Raw genomic sequence first — 21,760 nt, 5'->3', positions numbered from 1 at the left:
TATCCCCACTCACCAAAGTCAGTCTCAAGTGACTTTCTTCTGTGCTCCCACAGCATTTTGCACACAGCCATCTTAAAGCACGTACATACCATGACAACTATGGATGCACGTGTCTCTTTATCTATACTTAAAGCTTCTCACAGACAGTCTTATATATCTTGGCGACTCTAGTCCCTAGCAGTGGTTATACCACATGGTAAATACTTGATATCCTTGCATGAAGGAATGAGTAAAAGAAATAATTAAATGAATGAAGCTAAAGAAACTAGGTCTAGCAAACAAGAAACCACCTTCTCTAGCCCTGGACAGTCTACATTTAGTTAATTTGAAAGGCAATTGCCCAGAATGACTTCTGTAGACTGGGACATAGTTACCCATATTTTGATAATAGCATCCAGTAACCATGGTTTTTAATTCCTAGGGTCCACAGAAACCTTCCTATTCACCATGTTGGTAATCACAAATCCTATAAGCTCTTCTGGAAGAAACAGAGGAGAATCCTACGTACTGTTTCAGACAACATTTTGATTAACAGACACCAGACAAAGATGGGGGTGTGGGAGATACCAGAATTCTACAATCAAATGTTTGAAATATGTTTTTAAAAAACTAGTGAAGTTGAAGGGAATCAAAAACCCAAGAGAGAATAAAGCCATCCAGTTAAAAGGAGTCTTCCTGATCTCAAAAACATTAAGGGTTCAGAGACACTTGAAAGGAAAGCTCATGGGTCTACTACATTATCATGAATCATGGGGACTGTGGTGACCTTCAGAAGTTATCTGATTGAATTCCTGGCCTCTAGAAAAAGAGGCCCCTACAATACCACCTTCCTTTCCTGATTTCAATAGGCTTTGTCAAGGCAAAAAAGACCTCAGTTGTACCTAGTAACCATTCCATGGAGTTCTTTCTCATATATCTTTGTTTTACCTTGATGATGAGGAAACAACATGGCCACTTCCCCTCACACTAGTTTCACTGGATATTTTAAAAAGTTAAATCAGGTCTTCATCATCCCCTAATAACTTCCTTTCAAGGGAGAATAAGGCACTCTTAGCTGTTACAAAATGAGTATGCTCACATCATATTTGTAGTGCCTGAAGAATATCTGTTTATCATATCATGTCAGAGCCTAATTTTACCTAAATGGTTTTCTTTGTGGCTCACCATAAACTGGGCCTCAAGTTATCCAATTAGGTCACGTCTTCATGAGAACTTTCTAAGGATTGCCTATTTCTGACATTTCATACCATAAAAAAACCCAAACACTGAAAGAGGCTCAACTTCTCTAGTAATGAAGAATGAAAGATGATGATGATTATTTGTTAATCACAGGACTTTTTAAAGATGGAATGGATCCATCTCTAATCAGAACATCAACTCAGAGATGCGTTTAAATTGACCTCATGCTTAGCACAGCATACGGTAAATACTAGTTGGTTCTGATAATGAAAGGGGAGAGAAAAGGAAGTTATGGCTCACATGTGATTAATTTTACTTCCACAAAAATAAGTAAGAGTCTGATAATGGAGAGGAAGGAGGACAGAGTAGGAGCAAACTAGAGCTACACACTCCAGAGAGAGAGACAAAACAGTTTTAGACAGGAAGAGATGAAAAACAATAGAAGCAGAGAGAAAACAAAAATTACCATCAGATACAGCCCTACAGTAGTAATTCAAGAAAAGCCTAAATTCAGGCATGTTTTTTTTTCTCTTCTGTTTTCTGTAATGATCTTACTGTGAAGACCTTCAAAATTAATTGATGTCTGCAACAAGAATGTGAATAACCATACACCTCAGCGAGGAACATACTGACTGACTCTCCCACGCAGGTGCCCAGGGTCAGAACCAATCTAACAGATGTACCCAGGGCTGGCTTGCATGAATTTCAGACAGGTTACTCAGCTCAGCTTCCAAAAACAAGCACATCTTGCATGACAAGGTGCTTTTTGAATTTTGATTTTGCTTTTTGCTCTTTAAATCTAGACCTACCTATAAAGGTGGCAACATCAGCACATTTGGAAGCACAGCTGCCATAGCATTCAGACTAGAAGGTAAAGATTTAAAGATGAAAAGCAAAGAAGCAGGAGATGCCCCTCAGCTCTGTCCAGATGGCAAACTCTCCCAAGGCAAGCTCCAGCCCGCCCAATGTGAAAGGGCAAGGTACAGCAACGTGTAAATTGGTTCGTCTCCCTGCTGTTAAATCCTTCAGGGCCAAGGCCAGTCCCAGAGAAAAGGGCTGATCTCTAAGACAAATTTAGGCTTCAGGCTATCTATTTGGAGGAACAAATGTTGGTATCTGGGTGGAAAAGTTGAAAGTGGGTTAGACCAAAGTATATTTAAGGAATGCTGAGTAGCAAAAACAGCTCAATAACCAACAAGGTAATGTGATTTTATGATGCTGTAGAGAACTCCTTGATGCCCAAGAATTTTCCATGTTTAAGGCTTCTCCCTGAAGACACAGATGCACAAAATAATTCAGCCAAAAATATACAAATGGAGCATCAGAAATATCTATTTTTGTCTCCTTCAAAGCAGAAAGGAGGCCTTATACCTACAGCAGTACTTTAAAACCTTTACAGAAATAGTGTGACCATAGCTTTTAAGCTTCTAGGTAGCAGAATAACTCTGCCAAAAAGGTGGCAAAAGAAATAAAGACATTTCCTTGGCAAGGAGATATGGAGAGGTTAAAGAACTTGCCTGACATCATAGCAAATCAGGACCAGAGCTCGGGCTATAATTCAGTGTTTCCAATTAGTAGGCCTCTGCTTATAGTCAAGGCACATTGATTCCTAGGCTGCAAATATCACTTAATGTTTTCAATTACTCTGAAAGGCCCAGGAGGAAATAAAGAAATAGCACTTACCTTTGACAATTTGCTTTGCACACGCATTGTAAACCTGCTCTTGGGTCGTGCTGGGAGGCAGCACTCTGTCGAAGACATATGGCTTCCCTTGCTAAAAAAGAAAGACGAAAGGAAAGGGCACACATTAGAAGTTTAGGAATAAAAAGCACTAATAGCAGTTAGACCACAGGCACTAAATCACAAACCCTATCCTTGAAGGCAGTTCCGTACGAGACTATGGAATTACTACAGTGTGAACCACACATACAATGTGTGTATGTGTAATGCATGTTGAGAATTCGAGAAAGAAAAAAGGTGTGTTTTTTTTTAACTTGAAACACTTTTTCTGATGAAAAGCAGGTTGATACTTCATTCATTCATCTGAACAAATATTTACCTATTGAGAGCTTCTTCTGAACCAGGACTAGACTAGAGTCTACCCAAATCAGAAAACAGTCCTGCCTGTAAAGCACTCAATCAAGGGTGGCAGATAGCTGATAAACAAGAAAGCAAACACCTGGGAAACCACAAAATACCTAGGTACAAAATAATGAGACAGAGGGGACAAGAGAGAGAGCAAAGCAGATCTTCCTGAAGAAATGCCAGTTAAGTGGATCTTTAAAGGATCAGAAAGATTGAGGCATGTGAAGAGCCATGGAACAACATACCAGACAGAGCACAGGGTGGAGCAGGCAGGAAGGGGCCTGGAGTGTTCGAGGCACTGGAGCGTGGTACAAAAGGAGAGAACGGAAATCAGGAGCCAGTCCATGCAGGGGACTGTTTGCCAAGGTAATGGGCTTGGCTTGTATTCAATGGGAAGATGACATGATCAGATTTAAGAAGCTGCTCTTAATAGCAAGTTATTATTGTTTTGCATCCCAAAGAATTCTAGTGTTTTCTTCATATGTATAAGTGATGCCTTAACTGGGTAGAGCCTTTCTAGTCACAGGGCACCCTTCTGTACAGTACATCGAATGATTTCCCCAGGTGCAGGTTTTTGGGGTCTGGTCTGAGATGACGCGGCACACTACTCAAGGAGGTAAGTGTCAGAAGGAAAGGAAAGAAGTTCTGCCCTGAGACTGAACGAGCCCTGACCCCGGACCACTCAACGTTCACCAGGGAGTCACTGGACACTCACATGCCAGTGACTGAGGAGTGGGGAAGCTAGTGGCTAAGAAGACACAGCCTCCTCCTGGGGAGAACCTTCTTCCCACCATCACCGCCCAGGCAAGGGGTGGCCCTCCCTCTGCCCTTTCCCACAGCATGATCTACCCATGTAGATCTTCATGTCCCACGTGGTGGAAGGGAGGGCAGGAGAAGGGAAGGAGGGAGGGGACCTCAGAGTCTCCTTCACTCCCACCCTGTACCTCCTACATGTGGCTTGGACACCAGGAACCTTTACCCCAGGACAGTCCAGTGCCTCAAAAAGATAACTGCTCATGAGAGACTCAAGGACAAGGCTTGTTACATCCTGTAACCTTCACACAAAAGTTTACAGCTGCCAGCTGGCTTAGCATTGTACTCTTTTATGACCATGGGTAGTACTACACATAGGTAAGGTCCTATGCTTCAGGCGTTATGCTTGAGCTTTTAGTCTTTGAAACTGGAATTGAGTCAACCAGGTAAATGAGCTACTTCCTGTTTGGTCTTAGAAGAAATGGAGAATTTTGAGGTGCCATAAAATATTGTAGAGGTTTTTTTTGTTTTTTTGTTTTTTTAAGTTTATTTATTTTTGAGAGAGCACAAGCAGGAGAGGGTCAGAGAGAGAGGAACAGAAGATCTGAAGCGGGCTCTGCACTGACAGCAGTGGAGCCTGACGTGGGGCTTCCACTCATGAACTGCGAAATCATAACCCAAGCCAACTCTGGATGCCCAACCAACTGTGCCAACTGTGCCCAAAATATTGTTTTATACAAGCAACAGAGCCAGTCATTTTGTTAAAATTATGGAAAGGGGTTATTTTCTGATGTTTTGTTCCTAGCCAAGTCTCATTCCTTAAGTGAACCAAGTATTTGGTTTGGAAAACCAAGAGAATATTCCTCCTTGGTGAACAATTACCAACTATCAGTCCACTACATTCTTCTTAGCTTTATCTATTCATAAAATTAACTAAATGTCAGTAAGGTAAAAGGTTAGAACAAACACTCATAGAGTTTGCCTAAGTATTTGTCACCAACTAAAACTTCTTAAAAGAAACTGTAGCTTTGCTTATATTTCAAACAAATCCACTATTACTCCAAACTTGATGAGAATCACCAATATAAACCATCTTGTTTCCAGAACGATCAGCTTTGGGTTTTGGAGAAAATGCACCTACTGCAGCTGGAAAAATGACCTATTTTTATATAAATGGTACAAAAAAATAGGACTCACCAACTTTGCCCTTCAACTTAAAATGTTTGTTGGAGTGCATTATACATTCACTTTAAGAGAGGTAGAAAGCAAGAAATTGCCACTCCTCATTTAAATAATATCATTTATCAGATGACAAACAGATAATACAACAATTTTCCATAAGCTGAAGTTAACTCCCAAACAGAAACTGCCTTCAAGAAAAGATAAAATTTAGAAAATGATTTGTTTTGAGACTTCTGGTAAGGACTAGAATATAAAGAAGTTAAAAACAGAAGTATTTTTGTCTTTTCATACACTAAGTTGGCTATGCAGGCTTTTATTTTAAGTGAACCTTAGAGTCTTGAAATTAAAATATAGAATTAAAATTTAGTTACTGATTATTTTCAAAGAACTGATTTGTGGCATAGCCATGCGAGCTGTATATACAACTGCCATTAAACAACAACAACAAACAAATTATGCTTTGCTGCATTGGCAATGGTACGAAAATCTCACAACCCCTGATGGAGACTTCAGCAAAGCCCCATCTCCCACAGCCCCTAGGAGACAAGAGTCTCCTTGTTTCTGATCCCACTGTTGCTGAGGGTTTCTGTGGACAGATGTTGGGCCCACCCTGCTCTAGCTGTCACTAAATGTTTTAGTTCAGCTACAGAGTACATTTTTCAATTAACATTTTAATAGGAGTGTTAAGTGCTAGCACTTGAAACTGAATGATGAGGGCACCAAGTACTCCTGGAGACGCTTTCCTTTCCAGGCACCTATTCAGCAGGAGGTTCTCCCATCTATCTGGCTACTCTGCCAGTGTCCCTTGTTTGTGTCTCTTCCAGACTTCTAAATGATGGTGTATCCTGGACTCAGCTCTCAGCAACCTCTCTGTCTACATTCTTGACTTTCACATGATCTAAATGAACACTTCAGCTTTCAAATCTCATGTAAGCTCCAAATTCATATATTCAGTTACCCGCTAGACATTTAAACCACTTAGATTCCATTAGCCACTTCAAACTTAACTGACCAAAACTGAAATCGAGCCTTCCATATCTGAGGAAAAGACCAAATTCATCAGGTACGTCCCATAGATTCCATATCCCAAATATATCCCAAAGTCTATCATCTTATCATCTATGCCACACAACCTTAGCCCAAACCACCATGGTTTCTCATCAGGACAACAGCTATAGTCTCCTCACTGGTCTCCCTGACTCCATTCTTGCTCCTAACAATCCAATTTCCATTTAGCTGAGTGAGCTTTCTAGAACTATAAATCAGATGATATCAAATCCTCCCTTAAAAATGCTCCTATTAGACTAGACCTTCTTCACACTGCATTCTCCTCCATCTCACAATAGTGTAGCCCACTGGAATTCTTTATTCCTCAGCTTAGTCCTCAGCATATTCCATGGCTCAGAGCCTTTGCTCTTCACTTCCTTTCCCTTCGAACCTTCTCACTGCAGACCTTCATTGGGCTCACCAGAGATCTTCATTTGACAGTCTCTTTATCACCCTTCAGGTATCAACTCCAATTTCTCCTCCTTCGAGGGCTACCATGCTCCTATGTACAGCAGCCCCACCCCCACCCTGGCATCACTTTCTATCACATTACCTTATTTGGTTTGCTCCATGGCAATTAGTATGTAACCTATTCTCAACCAATCAAAGGGATCATTACAATTAAAGCATTTAAGTGGCTAAGACAGAAGCCATATAAATCCCAAGAGTTCACCGCATGTAGGCAAACCTGCTGCAATTTATGAAAGGAATCTGGATGGGAAACACACGCACTCCATATACATTACAACCGAAAATGAAATAATCCAGCTTTGCCATGAAAGCCTCCACGTAGAGCAGCTAATTGCATAGGAGCAATCTAACTAAATAACTTACAGGGATCACATGCAAAAAATAACAGCAGATGGTTCTTATATTTTTATAGTTCAAATTAAAAAACAACAACAATCAAACCACTTCCTATCAAGTTGTTGAGAGCAAAGTGTCTGTGAACCATATGTCCTATTAATTCATTTGACCCATTACCCAACAACCATTGCCCAGCCTTGAAAGGAATATTACTCTGGGAGACGGAGGAAAGCAAAAGACCCACTTAAACATTTAGAAGATGGGCACCAGGAGGGATGTTAAGGAAATAAATTAATTACCCAAGAAGAGATCATTCGAGAAGTAATCTCATAACAATCTCTAAGACTAGCCAAGAGTTTGTGACCAAAGGTGCCCAATAATTTGAAGGATTTTTCTCTATCTTCACGAAGAAAAAAAGAAATAGGAAAAAAAAACTTTAAATTTCCACAGCAAGATTTACACTCACTCTGTGGAATTATCTTCAGACACTGAGGAATATTAGGAAGAGGAACGGATTCCTGAGAACAATCACTACAGTCTCTCTCCCGGGTGTTCACATGACTTCTTTCCTGAAAGTACAGGAGATGGCAAGTTCTTTCAGCCACATTCTCACTACTGTCCACCTGCACCATCACCAACCACCATGATCCAAACCCTTTTCTGTTTTATCTCATTGAATTCTCATACTAACTCCATGAGGTAGGTATTACTATCCCCATGCCACAAACTGGAAAACTAAGGCCCAGTCACTTTATCAGCTCCGCTACTTTGGGGAAATACCTTTAAGTCCTTGACTGCAACACCATGCTGCTTTCCTAAGTAGCTTATGACTTACTGGAAAAGCAGGAGACACACAAACAGCAGATGCTTAGGACTAATGTGAAAGATGGCAGCAAAGTGATTCATACAGCAACAAAAGTCAGAGTCTCCTTCTATAGCCTACGGTAGTCAAGAAAGTGTTAACCATGAAGGTGGGACTGACATGAAACCACAGAGGAAAAAATGGTAGCTTAAGATCAGGGAAGAAGGGCAAGACTGGCAAGAAAAATGGTGGCCATGCACATGGCAAGCCTTCCCGGCAACAAAAGGAATTAAGAACTGGCAAAGGCCTTCCGCCACGGGAGCCACTAAGGAGCAGCAGCATGGCTCTGAGCTACCCTATGGCTGTGGGCTTCAACAAGGGCCACAAAGCAACTGAGAACACGAACAAGCCAAGGCACTGCGAACCGCCGCAGGTGCCTCACCAAGCACACCAAATTCATGTAGCACATGATCCGAGAGGTGTGTGGCTTTGCCCCATATGAGAAGCATGCCATGGAACTGCTCAAGGTCTCCAAGGACAAGTGCGTGCTCAAGTTCATCAAGAAAAGGGTGTGGATACACATCCAGGCCAAGAGGAAGAGAGAAGAGCTAAGCAATGTCCTGCAGCCATGAGGAAAGTGGCAGCCAAGAAGGACTAACCCTCTTTGCCCCACTTTCCCCCCATGTTCCCCCCAGCCCCCTATGTAATAAGCCTTTTTTGGAACTTGGGGCATTTGACCCCCTCCTGCCAACATCCTTCCAGGGCACGGTGGTGAGGGTCATGGTGGTGTACACAGAGACAAAACAACCGAACAGTACTGGAAATGGTTTTTTAATCATAATTAAATAGTCCATATATGCCGGGGGGGGGGGGAGGGGGGAACAGGCAAAGGCCAACCAGAACCTAGGAAAAGGCAGGTGTGAGACTTGCTATGAAAAGTCGAAGTTATTGAGAAAAATCCCAGAATTTTTCAGAGCCTAAAGGTCCTTCAAGGTCAGCCCAACTCAATGCTGTGTTTTACAAATAAACAAGTTCTAGGTCAGGACAGAATAGACAACTTGCAGTAGGTCACCCAGCCAATTAGGTTAGGTAGAGATCTGTGCCCAGAACCCAGACCTCCTGGCTCCCTACCTAGTGCTCTAAAAGTTCTGGCTTTAGAATCAACTGCTCTCTCTGAAAATCAAGCAAACAACAAGCATCAGCCTCTGGTGCTTTGTTTTTCCTGCTTTCTTCCCAACCAATTCTAAATTATTTCCAAATACACAGCTGATGATGGTTCCTTGAGCAAAGAGTCACTGCTGTAAGAACTGGAGCAATACAGCATGGGAACCAGAATCATGGCCTCTCAGAGTTAATATGACCTTGCAGTCAGCCCATCAGCCTCCTCTCAATGAGCAGCTTTGGTCTGTCTCCACAAGCCTTCATGGGCAACGATGAACTGCTTGAAACCCAACTGGCTCCGATTGTCGGAATGTTGTGTCCTTATATTGATTTAAATCTGCACCCTGAAGCATTAGACCTGACACCATCCTCCAGAATAAGACAGACCAAGGCTGGAGAGACCTGCCTACATTGACATCCCAGCTTTGTTTCATTTTGGGAGCTGTGTTCATTGTCTTACTCTCTTTTCTCTCATCTCAGAGGAAAGGAGAAAGACTGATGTGCTTCCTTCCTAAAAGCTGTGTGGATTTGTCCTGACTTGAAGGACTTCAAAGGTGTTCAAGGTTAAGACATCACTAAAACATTATATTAGTTTGCACAAGAAGGAATTGAATAAAATAAACTCATGGACTATGAAGGGCTTTGGCAACAACCTGAAAGAATGTTTCCAAAACATTACCTAAATAGCAAGAAGTCCTGGGGTTAATGCTGATACTCATTTTTTATCAACACAAATATCCTGCCAAAACAAGTTTTGTTTTGTATTGTTTATTGAAATATAATTCACATACCATAAAATTCGCCCCTCTAATAAAAGGGCACATTCTTGGAATATTCACAAGATTGGACAATCATCACCACTATCTAATTGCAGAACATTCCTTTCATCACCCCAAAAGGAAACTCTGTACTCCCCATCCTACTGATCTACTTTGTGTCTTTACAGCTTTGCCTGTTTTAGATATTTCATACAAATAGAAGCATAAATATGTAGCTTTTTGTGATTAACATTTTCTTTCACTTAATATGTTTTTAAGGTTCGTCTACATTGTAGCATAAATCGTTACTTTATTCCCTTTCATGACCAAATAATATTCTATTGCATGGATTTGCCACATTTTATGTATCCATTCATCAGTAGGATGGACGTTTGGGTTGTTTCTATCTTGGGGCTATTACGAATACTGCTATGAACATCCATATACAACTTTTTATGTGGACATATGTTTTCATTTCTCCTTTCATTTCACATACCCAGGAGTGGAATTTCTAGGTCAGACAGTAAATTTATGTGAGTTCACTTTTGGGGGGACTAACAAATTGTTTTCCATAGCAGCTGCACCATTTTACATTCCCACCAGCAGTGCATGAGGGTTCCACTTGCTCCACATCCTTGCCATCACTTGTTACTGTCTTGTCTTCTTTATTATAACATCCTAGTGAGTATGCAGTAGTATTTCTTTGTGATGTTGATTTTTATCTCAGGAGTTTTTTAATTGACGCTTAACATATTGTAAAATTTATTTCAACATATATTATGGATACAGAGATGTTTCCAGGCATTGTAATACACTATTGTGTACTTAACATTTACAAAGTGGTCCTGAGTGGGGAATGATCTCATAGGGAAACAAAAATTATACATATCCATGTGCTTTAAGAAAAAGAACAGTTTACTAGGAAGAGAGGACATTTAAAGGTGTTTATGATAGGGTTTCTGTGCTCCTCACTCCACTAGTTAATACTGAGTGTTGTCCAGGGAAGACAGCCTACCAATACATGGGGTAAATGAGTTCACATAAACATGGTTTAACCCCCTGTCTCTGAAGCTCAGTTTCCTCATCATTAAAATGGAGCTAATAAGATCCAGAATTCAGGATTGTGAAAATTAGATATGTTCCGGAGAATAAAGGACCTACCGTATGACTGATGTTCTAGAAGGTGCTCAAGTCATGGTTAGTGCTATTCTGTAATAAAAAGTTTCAACCAATGTGTACCAGGATTTGCATTACACCAAACTTAGCGAGCAGTGACCTTTTAAAGGAAAGGATGCTGATAAGCAACAATCACTCACAATGTACCAGCTCAGAGACTTGCCATCCTGATGACCCTACAACACCCTAATGCCAAATCACACCTCACGCAACTCCAGGCCCCAGGTCTGCCACCCATAAGCTCAGCTCCATGAGACCTTTAATTTCTGAGGGTCCTAGCAAAACTAACTCTGTCCCAAGGCTATCCTCTGTACTCTAAAAATAAGTGAAATTTTGATGTTCAGCTATAAAGCCTATTTAGGAAAGGTGAGGAGCTATGTCTTGTGCAGGCACTCATAGACTCATCAGCTCTGCTATTACAGCTTTGGAGCCCTCCAGAAACTTCTGTGATAATGCCAACTGTAAACATGAAGCAGATGCTCCCAGGGTCCTGACCATATCCTCACCATCTTTACCATTTCCATGCGGGCTGGCCTGACCTTCAACCTCTGCTTCTCTGGCTGCCTCAGCCCTCTCTGTCACCTGATGCACACCAGAAAGACCATCCCAGCACCAACCCAGCAGGCCTCACCCAATGACTGATAGGAGGTGGGGTAAATACTTTAGCTCCCCTGCCCAGAGGTGGAAGTGGAGGGGGAAACCTGGAGACATGTATTCCAAACTGGCTCTCAGAGCTCCCCGTTGCAATGAAACCCCCTTGCCCACAGTGCTAACTTGCATGACACACCCTATATTGGTTTCTTACAGTTCCCTGTCTCGTTTCTCCATTCTTCTTCAGTGTTTCTTGGATTCACCTCCCAAAGAAACCTGCAATTGAATCCCTGTCTTAGTGCCTGCTTTAGGAAAGCCCAAAGTAACATAAAATCCTAGACATTTTGCTCTTGCATTCACTAGGTCCTAAGAGATTCTGAATGTGTTGCATCACTGCCAACCACGGAGCCATCACATTTGGTCGATATCCAGACAAGGGGGTGAATGGAAATTGAAATCTTTGTTAAAATTCCACAAGCTGTGGGCTTAGGACCCTGTTCTGGGGTGGGGGTGGGGGGGGGAGTGTCTTTTTCTTCACAAAAGAGTGCTGGTCACTTGCGAGGCTTTGGGCCCATGGAGCCACCTCTGCCCAGAGGATTACCAATTTCTAATTTACACAAAGGAGCACTACACCCTCATGAAGGCCATGGCCTAGTAGAGTGCTTTATACATGACGGTACAGGGGCGCCTGGTGGCTCAGTCGGTTGAGCGTCCTACTTCGGCTCAGGTCATGATCTCGCAGTCTGTGAGTTCGAGCCCCACGTTGGGCTCTGTGCTGATGGCTCAGAGCCTGGAGCCTGCTTTGGATTCTGTGTATCCCCCTCTCTGCCCCTCCACTGCCCATGCTCTGTCTCTCTCTCTCTCTCTCTCTGTGAAAAATAAACAAACATTAAAAAAAAATTTATACATGACGGTACAGGGTAGGTGCTCACTAAAAGTCTGCTGCTGCTGCTGACCAATGCCTGCCAGATGAGCAACAAGGAGGTCAGGTGCCAGGACACCATGAAATAGTGCTGGGGGTGGGAGGGTGGAGGGAATCCATACTCACTGTATTTCTCCACTGTGTCAGAAACTTTCCTTGTTACTGACCATTCTCATCCCCCACCTCCAAGATTTCAGCAGTTGTGGAGTTGCCTGTCTCTTCCTGTATCCCTTTATTCCTCTTTACCCCACCACCTATCTTCCCATTTATCTGGAACTGGGCTGCAAATTCCCAAAGCAGAAAAAAGTTCCACTGTGCACCTTGGGGCAAACCACCCCATACCTGGCAGTGACTATCCGCTTATCCCAACACTGTGATATCCTGTCCAGGGTCCACGAATCTGCCAATGTACAGACGTGGTCTCACAATGAAGACCTCCATGTTCTCCTCCCCACTCTGCTGCCTGCCCCTATCTACGCTGGGAGAACTCTATGACTGGAGATATAAATACTAAGCCAGTGTCAGCCCCAGACATTCCCATCCCCCTCCCCACACTGGCTCTGTGCCCCAAGGAAGGCAGCTGGTGCCAGTTCTGGCCAAAGCCAAGGCTGCTCCCAGGAGAGGCTGTAATGAAACCGACGGAGCAATGATTGGCTTCTACTGAGTTGTCAAGGCGATGCCAACCACGTCTCAAGAATGAACAAAGGCAACACACAAGAATGAATCTTGTAAGCCTTCTTCCTGCAGGAAACCAGGCTAAAATCCTTTCTTTTCTGCCAAAAGTCCCACTGCATGGACACACAAGCACTGTCAGGATCACAGACAGCTATGGAAAAAACACTCTGGGAAAGGGAACTGCCCAAGTGATAATGAAGAAATTCAGAATTATTGCCCGGCTAACAGGCAAAATGAAGACAGAAGTATTACTTCTGTTAAAGAAATTAATGGAATCTGTGTTGCAAAGCTAAGATTCTTATTTATATGTGATTTTCATTTCATCTCAAAATATAACGACCTTCCCCCCACCCCCAGTCTTCTCCATTTAATTGCTCTGTACCCTAATCTGCCAAGATGCAGGGATTACTAGATTGAGTCAGGGGAACTGGTTCTGGATCAGGACTTTGCCCCTTACATACTTTGTGATCTTAAACAATTTGTCCATTTTTCTGGGCCTCCTCCTCTCTAAGTAAAGTTAAAGATTGGATCTTTCCAACTCTAATGTGAAATAATAATGGGCAGCACAAACATCCTGGGATTTTCCCCATAAGATCAGCTTCTGTCTTGACCATATATAGTACAAGAGGGGGTAAACTTTAAACTGGCATGAGTTCAATGTTTTATATACTTACAAGAAATGAGTAAAAATTGCTGTAGTTTTTTCAGATCTGGTTTTCTGCCAAATGAAGTCTGGAAAAAAAAAATATCAAACTTTCCTCACTGGAGGAAAGAGGGTATAAAGCTGCTCCACTGAAGGTAGAATGTAGGATTTCTTTTGCCAAATGGAAGATAGCAAAGAAAACCCTGAGCGCTCTCTCTGGGGCATATCGCCCTGGTGGCAGCTTCCTGGCAGAGCCCTGTGCAATCCAGTCAAATTGCCACACTGCAAACCTCTCCCAGTTGTGCCAAGACTCATGGTGGCACCTCCAACATGGAAGCCACATGGTGGCACATGCAAAGTTTCTTCCCTTTAGCTAAAATGTGAAATAGAAAAACTTTTGCCCAGGCTTGCGCTTGGCTGGGTATGGTACATACAGAGGCTTCTGATAAACACGCATTGAAAATATTTATTGCAAATAGAACTGATATTCTATTAATTGTTTTCACTCTCCAGAAACAGCTTATATAATTATAATTTCCAAATGTATTGGAGAGCAATGTTGATCTTATGGTATGTTCAGATCCCTAGTCTCCATTTGTATCTCATGATTTTAGAGAGTGGGTGGGAATATTAGCTTTCCTTTCTGGGAATAGAGAATAACTTCTCATGAGCATGTAGAAGGCAACTATTTGAGCTGAGAGTAGGATCCAGAATTTCTGGTTCCCAGCCAAGCCTTCTACCCATAACACCATATTGCATCTCATCATTGATCCTCCAAGAACATATTTTATCTCTCAACCATAGATTTTCTAAGAATTCTGTGCAATTGGGTTTAGAACATGATGCAGTATAACTCAGCCAGCAATAGTCATTAAGTTCAGGGTAGCTATGTCACAATTAGTGTCCAAGGTGCCACCTCCATTGGCTGAGCGCACATCGGCACCAAAAAAAAGGGGGGGCTTCTGATACCAACTCTGAATAGGTCTTCACCAGCCAGCTCAGTCTAGGATGCATGGGCTGGAACTCAGCACACATAGGCTCATGCATCCCAGTCCAATGAGACTCTCTCCTCATCCAGGAGAACCAAATATTGGTCCATAGAGGCAGAGATGACCACCCAACTGACAGGTGAAGTACTTAGGGCACCAAAAAAACATATGTTTTTTAAGATCTGTTGTTCTTGAGTTCAGCCACAATTGAGTTATCAGAAACTCTAAAAGAAGCTTTTAATTGTAGCTGACACAGAAGCTTTGTATCTTTTAAAAGATGTTTAAGTTTTACTTGGAGGACAGGGCAGCATATTTTTCAGTGACTAGAAGGGCCACGTGGCCACAAACAAGGTAAAATCGGAAGAGCAAAATCTCCCCACACTTCTTCCTGCCCTGCCCCTCCTTCCTGACTTGAGGTTCCACCACGTGAACGTTTAGTGGATTAGACAGCAAAAGAGACTATGGCTCCAGAAGGCTAACTCATCAGAAATAGCTCTTGTCTGCTGCCAGGAGCAGCACGTAGTTTATCAGATTCATTAGTTAACAGAACCCAGGTAAACCAATTGTTCATTCCTGAGCGTGTGTGTGTGCGTTTTGGGGGGAGAAATTCCCCGGGCCAACCAGGGAAAATCAGCATGACGGGGACACGGCAGCAAAGCCAAATGTCACCTCCTTCACAGCCAGGCTAGGATGGACCAGCAAAAAACTGTTTAAAACGATTACTTCAAGCAGCTTTGGCTCAACTATCCAGGGTAATAATTGTTTAATAGGCACCCACACTCATTATCTAAAGAGCTGATTACTGGTACCTTCTCCCTTGAGAAGGGAATCCCGTGTTCATCCATGCTCACCCTATGTTTCCTTTCAATATCTCCCTCTTCATGACCCTGTTTTAGGAAAAGGAAGGAGGCCATGTTCTCTTCTTCTATTAATTTTTTCTTCTTTCTCCTTCCTCAAACTATTGCCTCTCTCTGCCTTCTGGAAGTCGGTCTTGCCTCTCCACCCTACATCCAATTTTTGCCCTCATTCAGCTGCTTTCTTAAAGGGCTCCAAAGGCTCTTAATCATCAAATCTCTAAGACTTTGAGACCCCACAATGTCCTCAACATGTAAAAACCATTTAAAGTGACACACCTGCCCCTCCTGTTGAAACTCTGATCTGCTGTCTCCCCAAGCTTCATGCTCTGCTCAGCCTCCTCCCTCTTTTGATGCTTCCTTCTCTGCCTGACACCAGTTCTGCTTGCTACCAACTCCAAATAAAGAACCGACCAGCTCTCTTACTGAGCCTCGTCTCTCCTTTGAACCCTCCTCTTCTGTGCTCACCCCCATGGGAGAGCTCAAACACTACTATAGTTCAGCCATAAGCTGTGTGCAGAAGACTCAAAAGTCTATCTCTAACCCTGAGTCCCAAAACCCTGTTACCAACTGTCTGATTAAAACCTCCAACTGGATGTCCCCAAATACCCTAAACAACATACGCTGAAGAAGGAGCTCACTGCCTTCTTCTTACTCCTCCTCCTCCTCTTTGCCTTGACCCACTTATGTCTATCACTCTCCCCAGTCATCTAGGCTGAAAAGCTCAAGCCATTTTGCCCACAGCTCTCCCTCACCACCATCACCCAGTCACTGCCAGAGTGGTGGTTCATTTATTTGGTCTATCTCTTGCTTGGTATCTCAACTACCATTATTACTTTTTACCCAGACTTGTGTGAGAGCTTTGTAGGTGGTCTGCTTATCTCCTCTACCTCTATTCTGTATCCTTTGCCAAATCCATCTGGCTTTGACCCAATTCCTAAAAGATGGTGATCAATTGCTAGGATGCCCTACTGTACATGCACCCTCTAGTTAGGTGCCATCCATAACGCAGAACCTACCATTCCACCCAGGTGAATCCTTCCCTACCTGACACTCAAGCAATGTGCTTGCAGCAACTTCCATGCACCCATCTCACTGCTCTAACAGCTCCTTTTAACTGAAATGGCACGTTGTTACCTTCACCTTGTTATCTGTCAAAACACTACCTGATCTTTAAGACTCATACCAAGTGTTATCTCTTCCAAGATAAAGGTTTTTCTTGAGCCTCTCAAATAGATGTCATTTCTCTCTCTTTCTCTTGTTCTCTGAACTTCTATGGCACTTTGATACCCTTCCAGGAGGACTGTGACACAAAGTACTTCATATTACAGTCATCTGGAAGCAGCATGTTACAGAAAGAAAACAGGATCCAGGATCAGAGATTGGAGCAAGAGAGTGACTCTCCTGCCAGACCCTACACTTTTGAGGGGTCATCACAACTACTCTCTAATGTAACTACCACTCTTTGCATTTTATTACTGGCAAAGTCAGGTTCAGAGAGGTCCCTGATTTGCAAAGGGTCAGGAAGCCCATATTACATTTGCTTCATGTGGTAGAAGTGGGAACCAACTAATAAAAAGCATACAAGGGGCGCCTGGCCAGCTCAGTCAGTAGAGCATGTGACTCTTGATCTCAGGGTCGTGAGTGTGAGCTGCATGTTGGGCATAGAGATTACTCAAAAAATAAAATAAAGTCAGGGGTGCCTGGGTGGCTCAGCTGGTTAAGCGTCTGACCTCAGCTCAGGTCATGATCTTGCTATCCGTGAGTTCGATCCCTGTGTCAGGCTCTGTGTTCACAGCTCAGAGCCCGGAGCCTGCTTCGGATTCTGTGTCTCCCTCTCTCTCTGCCCCTCCACCACTCACTCTCTGTCTCTCAAAAATAAATAAAACCAATAATTAAAAAAAAATTTAATAAAAAAATAAAATAAAGTCTATAAAATAGTATTTTTTAATTTTTTTTAATGCTATTCTTTTCTAAAGAGGCAGGCAAAACTCACTCTACAAATCATAAAGCATTGTACATGGATTTGCTATTAACATTACAACTTATCTTACCCTTTTAGTTATTTAATTTTTAGTTATTTAGTCATTTATTTTTAGTTATTCAGTTATTTATTTATTTAGGACATGTTTTCTACCTAACCCATCTTTGGATTCTCTGCAGCATTTATGATAATTATTGAAAGCACTTATTTAATTATTTAATCAATTTAGTTGTTTAATTAAATTGGACTTCTGATGCCATGACTTAATAGTATTTTGAAAATTTCCACTGTAAAATAAAAGTTCCGTTTATTGAAGAGTGCCAGACACAGACTACCGCTAATCTCCATAGCAATGCTGCTTGCATTGTTGTCCCCATTTTATACGTGGAGAAGTAAGAAAACAGGATAGCAAGTAACAGTCAGCAGCTCATAATCAGCAGAGGCAGGAGGATCTGATCTCAAATGTCACGATTTCCTGCCATCACACTCCTGACCACAAGGGTCCAATGCATCCAGATGCTGTCGTAATTGAGCAATGTTTCTGCATCAAAGGTGATTCCTGTCATTTTCTTTCCTGTATGTGTGAGCACGAGAGTTTCCTCTCAGATCCCATTAAATTTTACCACAACCTCCTAAACACTGGCATAATCAGCCCTCTCCTCCACACAGTGGAACAGATTTCATACATTCTTTTTAAAGTTTTTAATTTTAATTCCAGTACAGTTAACATATAGTGTGTTATTAGTTTCAGGTGTATAATACAGTGACTCAACACTCACTCTGTGCCCAATCTGATAAATGTACTCTTTATATTCTTACAGATTCAGAGTTTCTCTTCTCACTGCTTTATTCAACAAATATCGCTAGAACCCTTCATGCACCAGGCATTGTTGTGGACACCAGGAACACAGCAGTGACGAGACACGGCTTCTGTTTCGATGGAGCTTTCATTCTAACAGAGTGGGAGGAGACAGGTAATAAGCAACCAAATCAAATCATAACAAAGGTCATTTCTGCTAGTGTTGTGATGTGATGGACATGAAGAGGATCAGGGAGGATGGTTCTGAGCATGTAATAGCGGAGCGCAGGCTTGGAGTTCCGCCAGCCACAGGAAGAGCCAGGGGCAGAGTGTGCCAAGAGAGGTGACCTAAAAAGGGCCACTTTGAGTTAGGAAGCACTGGGTGTGTTGCAAAGTGGGCAGGTGTATCTGGAGAGAGCAAAGAGCAAGGCGGTATGAGGTGAGGAGGGAAGAGCCAGGCTGATGCTCTGTCATGCATCCTTGTAATATACTTTAAAGCAAAGGAATGGCCTGATCTGGCTTCTGTTTTTAAAATATTACCCTGGCTGCTCTGGGTGGACTTGGGTGTTTGGAGAGGGAAGGGAAGAAGACAAACGGGAAGACCACTTTGGAGGTCATTGAGAAGTCCAGAAAGACAGGGGGCAGCCTGGACTAAGGAACAGGCAATGAGGACAGAAAGAGGAGGGTGGATCCGAGTAGAGTCGGGCGGTAGGTCCAGGTCACAGGATGACAAGACAGCACACGAAGGACCCCTGCAAGTATCCTGATCTCCATGCCAGAGTCACAGACCGCACACTGCTTACTCAGGTCAACCCAACAAGGCCAGCCAAGCCAGAAAGGCCTACTTATCCTTATTCTCAAGACACTCGTCGGAGACTGCCTCTCCTCTTAGGACCTCCACGGTAAAGTATGCCAACTGTGGAGTCATTGAGTGGTCCAGAAATCAAGGCAAAGAGAAAGTCCAAGGTACTAAACAGCTCACGCCAACATCTTTCATCCCCACAACAATCCCACGGAAACGGTGCCGAAACTCCCACACTACAGGATGAGAGATTCCCGACTATCACTCAACCACTATGTGACAGATCCGCAGTCGAGTCCAGATCTGTCCGACCTCAATGTCCATGCCCCTTCAACCACACCATGTATGAAATCCAGAGAGACTTCACTGCACAGACAATGAACTTCACAGTGGCTGCAGTGACCATGAGTTGATGATACCCACTCCCGAAACTACTCAGAGTTTTGCTCCTTAACTTTGGTTTCTCCCACTTGTTTCAAAATTTTCTAGGTAAGAATACTTTCATTTCTTTAACATAAATTATTGGTGGCCCCTTATGTCAGACAACCTGACAGATCCTAAAAGGCCAAGAGTGAAATGGACACATTCCCCAAGCACCAAAAGTCCAGGGTCCCATAGAGAAGTCAAAGAAGCAGCGAATAAAGGTGGCTTTTTGTCCTTTGGTCCTTTAAAGCTCTATAAATGCTAGGGTTAAATTGACACTAGAAATGTGGCTGATATTTTCAGGGACTTCATTGCTTTGATGCCACATTGGCCTCCTTATGTTGATAACTTCACAGATTCATTCCATTTTATTAATCTGTATGAGGACTATCTAATAAAAAAAAATGTGTCAACCTTAATGCAAAATCTCAGGCAAAGTAACCCTTCTCTATTTTAAGCAGCCTTCAGAATGTTAGCAGTGTTAATCACAGCACCTCACTAGACAGGTATGATCAATTCTAAGCATAATGTGGGGAACGGTAGTAATAGAGAACACTTATTGGTTGCTGGAATCAGGTACCGTAGGGCATGCACTGCAAAAATTACCTCATTGAGGAGAGCCTGGGAGCCTCAGTCAGTTGAGCATCCAACTCTTGATTTTGGCTCAAGTCACTATCTTGTAGTCGTGAGATCAAGTCCCACATCAGGCTCTGCATTGACAGCATGGAGCCTGCTTGGGATTCTCTCTGCATCTTCCTCTGCCCCCTCCCCTACTTGTGCTAGATCTTTCTCAAAAAAAAAAAAAAAATTACCTCATTGAATTCTCAGACAACACCATGGAGTAGATAATTTTGGGATACCCATTTTACAGTTAGAGAAACTAAGACCAAGGGGGGTTAAATGACTTGTATAGGTTACCTAGAGAATAAATGTGGGATAAAACAAAGGCCCAAATTCTTCATGCCTCTTATGTTCTACTAAGGCCAGGGTGGTCTTTAAGATGACTAAGGGGTTAGAAATAAGAAACTGGATTGATGGACCTAGCTTTGTCTGGAGGAAAAGAATCTTGGAAGGTGATTCATCAAAGCATATTCAGGATATTTTTAAATAAACTGAGACAGCTGCTTCCATCTTCCCTGAGGATAGAAGATAAGGCTTCCGCCCTCCACCTGGCAGGTGAGGATAAAGAACGAGATAAGGAATGTCCAGACAGTGGGGTCTTGCTAGACCCTGGGGAGGTCTGATGTCCCCTACAATTGTTTGCCAAACCACAAATGCTTCCTCTTAACCCTACTCTTTCTTCAAAGACCATTTAAAATCCCACCCACTGATAAGTCTTTTTTTTTTTTTCTGGTTATTTTCTTTTTTTGTCTGTTTTTTGTTTTGTTTTGTTTTGTTTTGTTTTTTAATCTGTATTTTTGAGAGAGAGAGAAAGACACAGACAGACAGACAGAATATGAGTAGGGAAGAGGGAGACACAGAATCTGAGGCAGGCTCCAGGCTCTGAGCTCTCAGCACAGAGCCTCACGTGGGGCTCAAACTCATGAACCACAAAATCATGACCTGAGCCGAAGTCAGACACGTAAGCAACTGAGCCACCCAGGCACCCCGGTTATTTTCTTTTTTTTTGATAATATACGTCTTTTCCCCAATTGAGTGGCAATTCTCTGGAGGGAAGGAGCCGGGACTTTCCTATCCCTTCCATCATCAAAGCATTTCTTTGGAAAATATATATGCATAGTGATTCCACAAGTAATCATCTGAGCTGCTTTGAAAAGTCTAATTTTCAGCCTGGTAAACACCAGAATGCTATTACAGATCAATTCCATTCCTGTAACTGTGGGCAATGCTGAAATAGAAGAAAAGCCAGGCCAGCCAAAACTTGTAATGCAAATGGTGGCAATAAGAACTGAGTAGGTTGGAAAGATTTGAGACAGGGACAGGCCAAACGACTTTTGGCCTGGAGACCGCCAGGTAGATCTGCAGATGAACCAAATGGCAGGGCATCGCTTTCACCCTAAGAGAGACTGCTGAGCGGCCCCAGGCACATACATGCCTCGGGGCTCCAACCACTCAACTGCCACCGAGCCAGACAGTAAGACAAGAGGGATAGTGCTCTCTACACCTG

The 21,760-nt window shown here is 42.7% G+C and overlaps 1 protein-coding gene and 1 pseudogene across 1 annotated transcript in view; one reads left to right on the top strand and one right to left on the bottom strand.

Moving 5' to 3' along the window:
• KIF5C (kinesin family member 5C) overlaps nucleotides 1-21,760 on the bottom strand; it is a 162,661-nt gene that overhangs the window by 107,987 nt on the left and 32,914 nt on the right. The window contains exon 2 of the mRNA XM_027055825.2: nucleotides 2,863-2,953. Within this exon, the coding sequence (XP_026911626.2) occupies nucleotides 2,863-2,953 (91 nt within the window). The remainder of the gene's footprint in view (nucleotides 1-2,862; nucleotides 2,954-21,760) is intronic.
• On the top strand, nucleotides 8,080-8,513 carry LOC106971521 (60S ribosomal protein L36-like; annotated as a pseudogene).

The sequence above is a fragment of the Acinonyx jubatus genome, chromosome C1, assembly GCF_027475565.1.
Source record: "Acinonyx jubatus isolate Ajub_Pintada_27869175 chromosome C1, VMU_Ajub_asm_v1.0, whole genome shotgun sequence".
Lineage (NCBI taxonomy): Eukaryota > Metazoa > Chordata > Mammalia > Carnivora > Felidae > Acinonyx > Acinonyx jubatus.
Note: the sequence above shows the minus strand (reverse complement) of the source record. Positions and strands in the feature narration are given on the sequence as shown.